A 12,909-nucleotide genomic window follows, 5' to 3' on the forward strand; every position below is an offset into this window, starting at 1 on the left:
AGCGCGATTAGATCTTTTATGTTCACATGAGTAGTCTTCAGGTCACATCAGGTGTCAGACATTTCCCCCCGCGCAGCCTCGAAAAGCTTTTCCCTCTCATGAAGAAGTGTAAAACAAGAGCAGTTAAAGACTTCGCTGTGGGAAAGAACTGGAATAGTTTATTCACACAGCACCACTTCGAAACAAGGGGGGCTCAAACTGTGTCGGAGTGATAGAAAAAGATTCAAAACAATACAAAAAAAAGGGGAAAAGTCAAGCGAATAAAATGATGTTACAGTCAAAAGAAGTTACATTTTTAATCTTTTAGAAAAATGAAGCAAACGTGAATGTTTGAAGCTCTGCTTTTAATACCTCAGGGCTTCAGGAAGCTTGTTGTCTGGAGTGTTACCTGCTTAGTGTTGAACCCAGATTACCCAAAGCTCTGAATGCTCCGTAACATACGAGTAAATGTGAGACTCTTTGGTGCTTTGTGACACACAGGAGGCCTGTGTTGGGATTTAAGTGGAAACTCTGACAGCAGCTCTCTGGATGAGTTGAAGCTGCAACTTGCCAAGACAGAAATCCTTTAATTCTGGCTATGTTTCAAGGTGATAGTGGGATGACTTTATGAATGTGTTTACAGGTGACATAATGTGTAAAAATCCTTCTTCCTGTTCCTGGGAGCAGATATCAGGGCGTCTGAAGTCACCATCAGGTGTAAAACACAACTCTGGTATTTATTTAGTTTCTCATCTAACGAACCGTTCTGATTTTCATTTCTAAAGTACGTCACTCCTCAAGTTGACTCCGCCTCCCCTGTTAAGCCCCGCCCACTCACATCCACCCTGCTGACCGGATGAAGCCAGCTCCTGGTGGAAATGTTCTGCTGTCAGCTGCTCTGAGGAGCATGCATCTTCCATCCAGCAGCAGCCTCAGAGGATATCAGAGCCCAGTGGATAAACTCTATCTGAGGCTAATGTTCCAGCAGAGTTAGCTAAAGACTGTGGATGTGCAGCAGCCACTTTTCATCCCACTGTTTTAACAACTTGGTCCAGTTCAACGCTGGACTGAAGAAGCTGAGCCACAAAGAGGGATCAGTTCCAACTCTCAGAGCCTGAACTTCAGAGCAGGGAAATGGAAGCATCTGAGAAATAACTCCTCATGGTTTATTTATTGAGTTATTTTCTCCTTTAGCAGCAGCTAACGCTAACAGCTTAGCTAATGAAGGTGACGTACACCAGCTTCTAAGGAGTTATTGCTGTTCCTTTAGCAGCAGCTAACGCTAACAGCTTAGCTAATGAAGGTGACGTACACCAGCTTCTAAGGAGTTATTGCTGTTATTTTCTCCTTTAGCAGCAGCTAACGCTAACAGCTTAGCTAATGAAGGTGACGTACACCAGCTTCTAAGGAGTTATTGCTGTTATTTTCTCCTTTAGCAGCAGCTAACGCTAACAGCTTAGCTAATAAAGATGACGTACACCAGCTTCTAAGGAGTTATTGCTGCTCCTTTCTGAAAGATGAACATTATTGTTCCCACATTACTTTGTTAGCTGAAGCTTTCTAGCTGAACGGTTCCGCTCTGTAACTCATCAACCTGTAGCTGTGTGGATAAGGTGTGTTTCCAACACAACACCGGTCCTCTCCTCACTCTCGCTGTGCTAACGTTACATTATCGGCCTGTTTCTGATAAAGATGGAGGTCTCCAAGTACAACTGTTTAATGAGGTTAATATATCTAAAGTGTTTAAACGCAGTAATTAACGGTACACATACATTACTACGAGTTACGCTGCGTACATCTCCGGCTCCGGCTAGCATCTGCTGCTAGCTTACAGCTACACTGCTAAACTATTTCCCTCTTGGATCAACAGAGGAACTATCAGTATCTGTATGTAGAGCTGGAGTGTTTTTGGTGTGACTGGAGGAACAGCTTCATTATGTGTGTGTTACTGCATTAAATCACACAGCAGATGTCCAGCTGTTGTAGCTGCTGACCTCACCTTACTCATCCAAAGATCATGTTTTCAGGACAAGTGTTAAAACAGGGCTCAGAGGAGAGCCACTGTGCTTAAACCAACAGGCATTTCGACCATACAACTCAATAAAACCTCAGAAAACTGTGTTAAATCGTTAAAAAGGACAGAATGTCACCTTTAAATGGCTGTTAACATTTTTATCACAAATATTTCACCCCCTCCCTCTCAATTTAATCTTATTGAATACTTCTAATGAATAAATGGAATTCAGAGTGAACAGCAAAGAAACTCGGGAACACCTGTCCTTTGTTGTCCATTTGATAAAAAGCATTTAGACTCTGCTTAATGGATTATCTTCGGAATTTTATCCATGAGAAATAAAAAAGGAAAACAATGTGTTAGAGACAGTTCAGGAGGGACGCTGATGCTGAGAGGTGTGTGAACCTGTCAGTGACGGGAAATGAGCAGCAAACATTATCATCTTTTGTTTTAATAAGCCAAAAGAAACAAAGTGCGTCTCCGTAGATGTCACAACAAACAAAGGACCTATTCCGTCTTCATTGAGCACTTACAGTGACGCAGCTTTTATCTGCATGGGAGCATTAATTAGAGTCATAAGTTAAGAACTGAAACTGTTCACACCATCACTGCCAGGAACAGACGGGAAAGCTTTACGAGTGCAAAGTCCTGGATGAATAATGCGCAGGTGTTTGCGTTGATATGACTTCATCTCACAGAAAAGAGGAAGCTCATCAGAATAAGTCACAGTTATAGCCTCTGAGCCGTTTGCTTTTTTAAATCATTTGGTCTAAAGTTTGTACCCGAGTGCGTTTTCTGTTACATGCTGAGAAAATCCAAAGTAAAACATGTTACATAAAAAGGTTTCCACATGACCGATGAGTCATCGGGTGAGTTTGATCGTTACGGTGACGCTAAATGCTGGTTGGACAGAACAGCCGTTTGTGCTGGAAGAGGTTATTAGTTGAAGCTTCTCCACTTCAGCTCCAGTTTTTGGGAGGCTGATTCGTTAAGACTTCCTGTCCTACTTTTGAACAAAATGAAGGGTTTTTTTCCGCCTGATAATAAAATGATTAATTAAAAGAAACTTGCCGGTTCCGGATCAGATTTTCAATAAATCCATCCATCATCTTCCTCTTGTCCGAGGTCGGGTTGTGGAGGCAACAGGTCCAGCAGGGAAACCCAGACATCCCTCTCCAGCTCCCCTTTAGGATCCCGAGGTGTTCCCAGGCCAGATGGGATGTATAATCCCTCCAGAGAGTTCTGGTTCTGACCCGGGGCCTCCTCCCAGGAGGCATCCGAACCAGGTGAACCACCTCAGCTGACTCCTTTCTATGAGGAGCAGCAGCGGCTCTACTCCCAGCTTCCTCCGAATGGTGAAGCTCCTCCCCCTGGACGGTGGAGCTCCTCCCACTTTCTCTAAGGCTGAGCCCCACCCCCCTCTGAAGGAAACTCATTTCAGCCGCTCGTATCCACGACCTCCTTCTTTGGGTCTCTACCCAGATATGTGAGCACAGGTGAGGGTTGGAACAAAGATGGAGCAGCAACCTGAAAGCTTCTCCTTCCGGCTCAGCTCCCTCTTCACCACAACGGACCGGAGCAGCTCCCTCATTACTGCTGACGGAGCCCCGATCCGTCTGTCCATCTCTGACTCCAACTCACCATCACTGGGGCTGTGTTCGAAACCACATACTGCATACTACATACTTCCATACTGCATACTGCATACTACATACTTCCATACTGCATACTACATACTTCCATACTGCATACTACATACTTCCATACTGCATACTGCATACTACATACTTCCATACTGCATACTACATACTTCCATACTGCATACTGCATACTACATACTTCCATACTGCATACTACATACTTCCATACTGCATACTGCATACTACATACTTCCATACTGCATACTACATACTTCCATACTGCATACTACATACTACATACTCATTAATCAGACAGTATGCAGAGCGTTTACCCACAATGCATTTCGCTCCTGTCCGAGCCGAAATCAGCCGGCCTGAAGCTGATTTCCCTTAAGCTCTAAACTCTGTAAACTTTAGCAACATTTGAAACATTTTCAGGTGAGAAAGTAGTCGTTTAGATCCCCAACGTGTTGAAAACCTGACAAAATACCGGCTATTTACAATTTTGTTCCCACGAATTCGGCGCTACTAAAGCTAGCCGCAGTGAGCAACGCACTTCCGGTTATTTTCACAAAATAAAATACCCGTTGCCTTTTATCATAGGGAAAGCTATTAAGATACAATTGGTGCTTTTGTTTTGAAATCAGGAAGTGAACCTACCCTCGTTGTAGCTAGCTTGAACCTGGCGTTTTGACAGGAAATGACGATCGGCGACGTCACGTTACGTTCCATCTTGGGTAGTTTGAGTATGAGTAGTAACCTCATGATGCATACCCAACATTTCGGAGAATCTAGTATGCATCCGGGAACTTAAAAAAAAGTAGTAGGAGAAGTATGCGGTTTTGAACACAGCCTGAGAACCAGATCCAGAGATAATGAAACTCCTCCCCCTGACGCAGAGACTCATCCCAGAGCAGCTGGAGGTCACGGCTCGAAGAAGCCAACAGAACCACATCATCTGCATAAAGCAGAGCTGAAACCCTGAGGTTCCCAAACCAGACGCCCTCCTCCCCCGACTACACCTCCAGATCCTGTCCATGAAACCACAAACAGGATCGGTGACGAGGGGCAGCCCTGGTGGAGTAAACCAGCTCCACTTTGTACCAGGAACATGGACCCAGCTCTTAGTTTGGGCACGAATAGTCAGCAACACACAACTCGAGTTAGGTACATTATTACTGAGGAGACGGAGGCGCTGCAGGAATAAACACTTTTAAGACCCTTTTTAGAAATTCAATGTGTACGTTTATTTGTCGGTTCAGTTTCTCAGAAATTTTAATTTTATTTCGGGACCATCTAACGTACAATTTAGAACCTTTTGATACTGATTCCCAGTGGTGGAGCCATTTGTTCCGCCGTCTCCTTGTGGGTGGGTGATTTGTACATTTTTCTGTGTCTGTATGTTATATAAGGTTGTTGGTTTTTTTTTTCTTTGGCCTTGAGTCTGTAATAAAGATTTGACCGATTGATCATGTGTGAAAACAGCCATAGAAACGAGTTGTCTCACATTCGTGTGCTCAAGGTTACTTCAGCTGCAGTCTTTAGCCATCAAGCTGCTAACAGTGGTTAAGATGATGTAATCAGGACCTTTAAAGACGTGTTTTAAAGTGAAAGACTGAAGAAATATCAAAGAAGGAGCTGGTTTTCATCCTTAAATGTTGTTAGCTTCTGACTGCCACAGCGAGGCTTTGCTGGCCTTACCTGGAAGCGCGTGGTCACGTCCTCTCTGCAGGTTCAGGGATGCCAGGTCCAGGTGCTGCTGCGTATCGAGGACCACCAGCCGCTCCGTCACCTCCTCCACCAACAGCGTGTTCGCACTGACGGACGGTGCAGCGGTTCCAATAACACCCCTCATTGTTGGTTCAATCCCACCTGGACACAGACTCAATATTATCCAGATCATAATGCAGGTTTTTATCTGATATCTTCTTATGGGAGGCTGCAGTTTGACTTTTTTTCTGAATGAAACCGTTTGATGCAGCTTGAAAAAAGGCTTTGTGTTGAAACTCCACAAATCTGAACGAAAATTATTTTCACAGCGCCCGGGGAGCATGGGGGTACGGTGCCTTGCTCAAGGGCACCTCGGCCGTGACAAGGAGGTGGACTGACACCCCTCCAGCTGTCAGTTTCACCAATCTTTGAGTGGTGAGAGTGGGAATGGAACCGCCAACCTTTATTGGACCCTCTGGTTACTGGACGACGCACTCTAACCACTAAATTATTATTATACTAAACTAATAACCAAAGTTCAGAAGGAACAGAACCTCCCCTCATTCAAATGTTCCATTTCTGTACGTAGATTATAAGATTAAGCTTTGTACATATATATACACACATAGTGCTGTGTGATGTTATGATATACGTCGTAGTAAGATATAAAAATGTCTATCGTACGATATACGATATTTGTCCACTGGATATTTGTGTTTTATTTTATTTATTTTTTATTCATTTTATTTCTTATTTATTTATATATAAAATATGTGTTTTATAAATAAGAAGAGAAGAGAAATTGCCATTTTAAGAAAATACTATATCGGGATATAGAATTCTGTCCATGTCGCACTGCACTGCACACACACACATATTATCTATATATATAGATATATCTATATATATAGATATATATATCCGTTAACGCATTAAATTTGACATATTTATAGAACGTGCGCGTGTTAATCTTGCCTAAAAAGCCAATTTTGTGTTAAAAGGTTAAATTTCAGGTAGCTGAAATGTAATTTCCGTTTCGCCACTAATTCGACTGAAATGGAAACTCGTCAGACCAGGCAGCGTTTTTCCGACCTTCTGCTGCCCAGTTAGTGAGCCTCAGTTTCCTGTCGTCAGCTGACAAGAACGGCTCCCGGTGTGGTCTCTGCTGCTGCTGCAGCCCATCTTCTTCACGGTGTGCTGTGCGTTCAGAGATGGTTTTCTGCGTTCCTTGGTTGGAACGACTGCTTATTGGAGTTCCTGTTGCTTACCTGTCACCTGGAACCAGTCTGCCCATTCTCCTCTGACCTCTCACACCAACAAGGCATTTTCACTGGATATTTTCTCTTTTTCGGACCATTCTCTGTAAACCCCAGAGATGGTTGTGGGTGAAAATCCCAACAGATCAGCAGGTTCTGACATACTCAGAACACCAACAACCATGCCACGTTCAAAGTCACTTAAATCCCCGTTCTGGTGCTCGGTTTGAACTTCAGCGAGTTATCTTGACCACCTCTACATGTCTAAATGTGTCGAGCTGATTAGCTGTTAGCTGTTAGCTAGCTAGATAGAAAATATTTTGTTCGTAAAATTGTAAACTAAATCATGAATACTGCTGCTTGTTTAATTGGTTTATTCATTGTTTAAGTTGTGCACCCTGAACAGTTTATGGGCTCTTTTACTGGAAAACTTCCATCTGTATTGAACAGCTGCTACAGAACATCATCCCACTGTTTGACCAGGATAAATACAAATACTAATACTGGAGTTTTCCTTTAATTTGGCCACTCGAGACAGTCTTTTAAAAATGTTACCTCTGTGTATGTCAGATATTATGGCTACATGGGTAAATAATAAATAAGTAATGATGCTTTGATGAAAGAAAAAGGGTAACTGCAGCCTTTAAGATTGATTATTCCACCTTTTCTAATGAGTCTCCTGTGAGCGGGTCATGTATGATTTATGACATTTTGGGGCTGGATTTCACACGCTGCAGATAAAAATACGTCAGCCGTCATGCTCATGTGCATCACCAGAATTACGTGCAACCGGTTCTCACAAGAAGACAGATTATGGACCCCGTAGCTGACCCATATAGAGCAGATTCTCCTCCCTACTGTGTTTGCAGGATATTTTATTAGTTCTACAAGACAGCTTTCATAAAAAAAAAAAGGCACTGACCTTCTTTGACTATTCTCCAGGGACTGAAGAAGGACGTGTGAAGTCTCAGGTGGGGGAAGCGCTGGTGCTCCTGGAAGCTCTCGTTCAGCCTGCTGAGGATTGGGGCGATGGTGGCGTGGCCGAACCTGAACGCAGCTGTGGCGAACACATTGGAGGCCGAGGCGTCCACAGCGGGATCGTATCCCCTGTAGGGTCCGAGGTAGCGTTCAAACGACTCCGGGCCAATTATCTTGGGAACGTAGTCTCTCAGGGTTATGATCTGGAAGTCAGAGGTGGACAGCGAGGTCCAAACGTACATCGTGTTTAACCCTCATACCGGATTTAAAAACTTAATTTCTGAAAAGGGACATTTTTGTCCCCTTTTAAAACAACCTAAAAATACCATATGTTAATATTTTTTTCCCGCTTTTTTTTTTCATAGATCTTTTATTCCACTTCACTTCTGATCATAACCACCAAGTTTTCAATTGTTTAAAAAAATGTAATCCTTTAAATACTGGTTTATATGATGTAAACGCCAATTTCTGTAAAACTTTGCATTCCATATTTTGAAAATACTGGCACCTAAAGGCTTAAAATTTGGGTTAAAAAGTTCAAATTGGCATCTAAAGGGTTCATTTTTTGAAAATAATTGAAAACGTGGTGGTTATGATCAGAACTGAAGTGGAAAAAAATATTTATATATGATGTTTTTAGGTCGTTTTAAAAGGGGACAAAAATGTCCTTTTTCAGAAATTAAGTTTTTTTTTCTACACAATGAAAAATTGCATCGTATATGATGTGTGTATGGAAGCCCATTTCCGCCATGAAAGTAAAAATAAAAGACCAACAGGAAGTCATAATTTCGAATTTCTATCTCATAATTATGACTTTGAAAGTCGAAATTGTGACTTCCTGTTGGTCTTTTATTTTTTCTTTCATGGCGGAAATGGGCTTCCATAGATGTGTGTTTGAAATTCGAAATAAATAGTAAAAAATGCTCAACTGGACCAAATATGATGAGTATCACTATCTACAGTGTGAAATTAGAGGAGAAAGTTCACCCCAAGTGGACAAAAATGTCCCCTATCAGGGATTAGGGTTAAGCGTGAACATTCATTTAAAAACAAAATGGTGGAAATGATTATATTCCAGTAAACGAGTTTAGAGACAGCTAGGTTGGGTCCCTGCAGAATACCTGGAGATGTTGGTAATATTCCCTCACTCGGACATTTATTCCCTCGTGGTTTACTGCAGAGAATTTCATCTGTCCTCATCAATATTTATAAAGGCCGCAGTTCAACACCTGAGTCTTAATACGTCGCTCAAAACGTAAACACGTTTAAGATACAAAACTGAGCTCTCCAACATGTTCTGTTCACCAGAACTCAAAGATCAACATCTAATCTAATAAAGTGAACTGCGTAAATAGGAAGTTACTCGGGTTCAATAAGGCCCAGACAACCTGATCGTTCAACCCATTTACAGTCCAAGAGGTGAAACCCGGGGAGAAAAGAGTCCAATCGCAGGCTGGAGACGACCGAGTGTTCTCACTGCTGGATTCCAGCAGCTGCAGAGGTTTTATTCCAGCAAAAAAGTGATAAAAGCAGGTTTTTGCTAAGTGAGAAGGTCATTCTGCCAGCAGTGGAAGTTCCACCGATGTCGAAACAGAAATTTACGGCCAAAAGTTTTAGCACAAACGAGACGCTTTCCAACCCAATCCAACTGCAGATTTCATCACTTTGTGTTCACAGACACGACTCTTGTCGTTTCTTCTTGTTCCGCAGCTCACAGAGTAACACATCTCATCACATTTAATTGGTGAAAAACTCTCCATTTGGAAGTGAGACCAGTCGGAGGATGGAGCGAGACAGCCGACTGACAAGTGGACAGACGAAACATGGCCGACTTACACGATGAAGAGAATAACGTTTAAAGTGAGTCCCAAACTTTCCTTTAACCCTAATCCCTGATAGGAGACATTTTTCTCCACTTGGGGTGAACTTTCTCCTCTAATTCCACACTGTAGATAGTGATACTTATCATATTTGGTCCAGTTGTGCAATTTTGACTATTTTTTCGAATTTCATACACATCATATCAAATGCAATTTTTCATTGTGTCAAAAAAAAACTCCTTAATTTCTGAAAAGGGACATTTTGTCCCCTTTTAAAATGACCTAAAAACATCATATGTTTATATTTTTTTCCACTTTTTTTTCCCTGTAAATCTTTTCTTCCACTTCAGTTCTGATCATAACCACCAAGTTTTCAATTATTTAAAAAAAATTAACCCTTTAGATGCCAATTTGAACTTTTAAAATTTGAAAGGGTTAATTTTTTTGAAAAATAATTTAAAACTTGGTGGTTATGATCAGAACTGAAGTGGAAGAAAAGATTTATGGAAAAAAAAGTGGGAATTTGGTTTTTTTTTATTTATTTTTTTTAAATCAGACAACAAAAAAATTAAAAATCCCTAAAAAAAAAATCAATGTTGTTGCTAATCATTGACATATCCCAGACCATAATTATCCCCACTCAACAATTCCACTTTGCATTCTATATATTAAAAATATAGCAGTTTTTGTGGGTTGTTTTTTTTTTTTACAGAAATTGGCGTTTACATCATATAAACCAGTATTTAAAGGGTTAAATTTTTGAAAATAATTGAAAACTTGGTAGTTATGATCAGAACTGAAGTGGAATAAAAGATCTACGACAAAAAAAGCGGAAAAAAATATTAATATATTATGTTTTTACTTTTAGGTTGTTTTAAAAAGGGGACAAAAATGTCCCTTTTCAGAAAGTAAGTTGTGTTTTAAATCAGGTATGAGGGTTAAAGGAACATGAATAAATCCATGCAGGATACATATGGATGTCTATACATGAACAGATAGAAATGCAGATTTTTTATTGTTTCACAAGCGAAACAAGTTGGTCCAAACCAGAAAGTATCCGGGTCTTTTCCAGTCTTTCCCTTCAGATACGAGCAAACTCCAATTATTCTCTTCTCAGTGATCATAATCTGTGATGCTGTTCAGCAGCGAGCCGAGACGCTCTGATCAAATCGAGTTTGGCCTCGTCAACTGTGAAAGCTTTTCCCTATATTCTGCTTTAATGCTCAACACAACATAATAATATTGGCTCTTCGCTTCAGTCTGGACAAACGGTGTCAATAACTGTGCACTGCTGTGGGGTACGAGTCATAATAAAACCAGATGTGAGTTTTATCTCCCGTTTTGATGCAAATAACAGGCTTTAAAAGGTGACATCTTGGGAGTTTTGGACGGATAATCGTTCAAAATGACTAAATCTACCCCGGTTCTTCTGCACCAGAAACATCCCGGAGCTGGTTTGCCTAAACGGAATAAAGACATAAATAATATGACTAATTATAAACGTTTATCAGCCGTGAATAAGGTCTCCTGCAGGGTTTAAACACCTCAGAATATTCATGTAAAGCCCATAAAGAATGAAAAGTTCTGCCGTTTAAGATTTTTGATGTGAGCACTGAAATGTGTCTAAAGTTAAAACATTATCCAGCTATTTTATCCCACTGAGTAAAAATGCAGATTTCAGCAGCTGTCAGCTCATCGCTGCAGTTTTCGCTCCATATGGTTGAATCTCAACACAACACCCCCCACCACCCACCAGCTGTTCTTTTTTTATTTTTTTTTACTTTTTTTTTATTTGAGAGAATGAGCATTGAGTTATTCAACATACATTGTTATTTTCTTCCCCCCACCCTGCTGCCTATACAAAAAAAAAACAACTGAATGATAAAAATAAACATAATGGCTGTGTTCGAAACCGCCTACTACTCCTACTAACTTTAACTTTTTTTAAGTTCCCGGATGCATACTAGATCCTCCGAAATGTTGGGTATGCATCATGAGGTTACTACTCATACTCAAACTACCCAAGATGCAACGTAACGTGACGTCGCCGATCGTCATTTCCTGTCAAAACGGCAGTTTCAAGCTAGCTGCAACGAGGGTAGGTTCACTTCCTGTTTTCAAAACAAAAGCACCAATTGTATGGTAATGGCTTTCCCTATGATAAAAGGCAACGGGTATTTTATTTTGTGAAAATAACAGGAAGTGCGTTGCTCACTGCGGCTAGCTTTAGTAGCGCCGAATTCGTGGGAACAAAATTGTAAACAGCCGGTATTTTGTCAGGTTTTCAACACGTTGGGGATCTAAACGACTACTTTCTCACCTGAAAATGTTTCAAATGTTGCTAAAGTTTACAGAGTTTAGAGCTTAAGGGAAATCAGCTTCAGGCCGGCTGATTTCGGCTCGGGCAGGAGCGAAATGCATTGTGGGTAAACACTCTGCATACTGTCTGATTGAATGAGTATGCCGTATGCAAGTATGTAGTATGCGGTTTCGAACACAGCCAGTGAGTGAAAAGTACACCCCAAATGTTACACTAGAAATAATGTTAGACATGAAAATATACAAGATTAAAATAATAAAAAAGACAATAAAGAAAAAGTGGATATTCAGGACAGTACCAGCAGGATATTTGCTTCTTTAATTGTCTCTACACAGGTCTTCTGAGGTCTCTGAGTCTTCATTCCCGTTTACTTTTCAGTCATGTGGGACGGCTTCAAGCTTCTCAAAATAAGATAAAAGTGGGGCCCAAGTTTCATGAGATTTTTGGGTCGATCCTCTAATGCAATATTTGATCTTTTCTAACTTAAGGAATAGAATCAGGCCTTTCAACCAGGAGGCGGCTTTGGGTGGATGTGCCGATTTCCACTCCGGTAGGATTCATTTTTTATTTGTAATTAATTTTATTTGTCATCGGTGTCTCCAGCAGCTGTTCTAAAGACAACTCCCACGGTCAGCGTGATGTGGAATCCTGTTTTCAATCGGTTCTTCTTGACAAGTCACTGCAGAAGCTCCACTTTGATGAATCAAAATAAAAGCTACACCCGTAATCAGGCTCCAGAAAAGCCCGCTTCCAGGTCAATGGTGACGTAAATTAAACAATGACGGATGAAAGCGTTTTAAAGTTGGAGCCGTGAAGTGGCTGCCAGATGTGTACCTGCCAGATGTGTACCTGCCAGATGTGTACCTGCTTACGCAGTGTGTTAACAACCAGAAACAACCGGCACTGATTGGGTTTGGTGTGCATGGAGGCACATTGGTTGCTCCATAATCTCCTTAATTCTGCTTGTAACGGAAAACTAATTTATTCTTGAATAAATGCACGTGCTTTGGTTGGTTGTTTGAAAACTCACATTTGGACAACAGACCTTGTGTTTTTGTAGCCTTTATGACTGGATATGGCCCGATCATGAGCCCGTCCAGCAGCTCTGTTTAAAGACGTGGTGAACAGTCCTCTTCTCCTCACTGCATGATATTTAACTCGAGGCCTCCAATTAGGAAAAGAAGTGGTTACC

The 12,909-nt window shown here is 41.2% G+C and overlaps 1 protein-coding gene across 1 annotated transcript in view; it reads right to left on the reverse strand.

Moving 5' to 3' along the window:
• tpo (thyroid peroxidase) overlaps positions 1 to 12,909 on the reverse strand; it is a 36,936-nt gene that overhangs the window by 4,493 nt on the left and 19,534 nt on the right. Inside the window, exons 6-7 of the mRNA XM_075448624.1 lie at positions 7,522 to 7,780; positions 5,335 to 5,505 (exon numbers count right to left, since the gene is read on the reverse strand). Of these exons, the coding sequence (XP_075304739.1) occupies positions 5,335 to 5,505; positions 7,522 to 7,780 (430 nt within the window). The remainder of the gene's footprint in view (positions 1 to 5,334; positions 5,506 to 7,521; positions 7,781 to 12,909) is intronic.

The sequence above is a fragment of the Odontesthes bonariensis genome, chromosome 17 (assembly GCF_027942865.1).
Source record: "Odontesthes bonariensis isolate fOdoBon6 chromosome 17, fOdoBon6.hap1, whole genome shotgun sequence".
Taxonomy (NCBI): Eukaryota; Metazoa; Chordata; class Actinopteri; order Atheriniformes; family Atherinopsidae; genus Odontesthes; species Odontesthes bonariensis.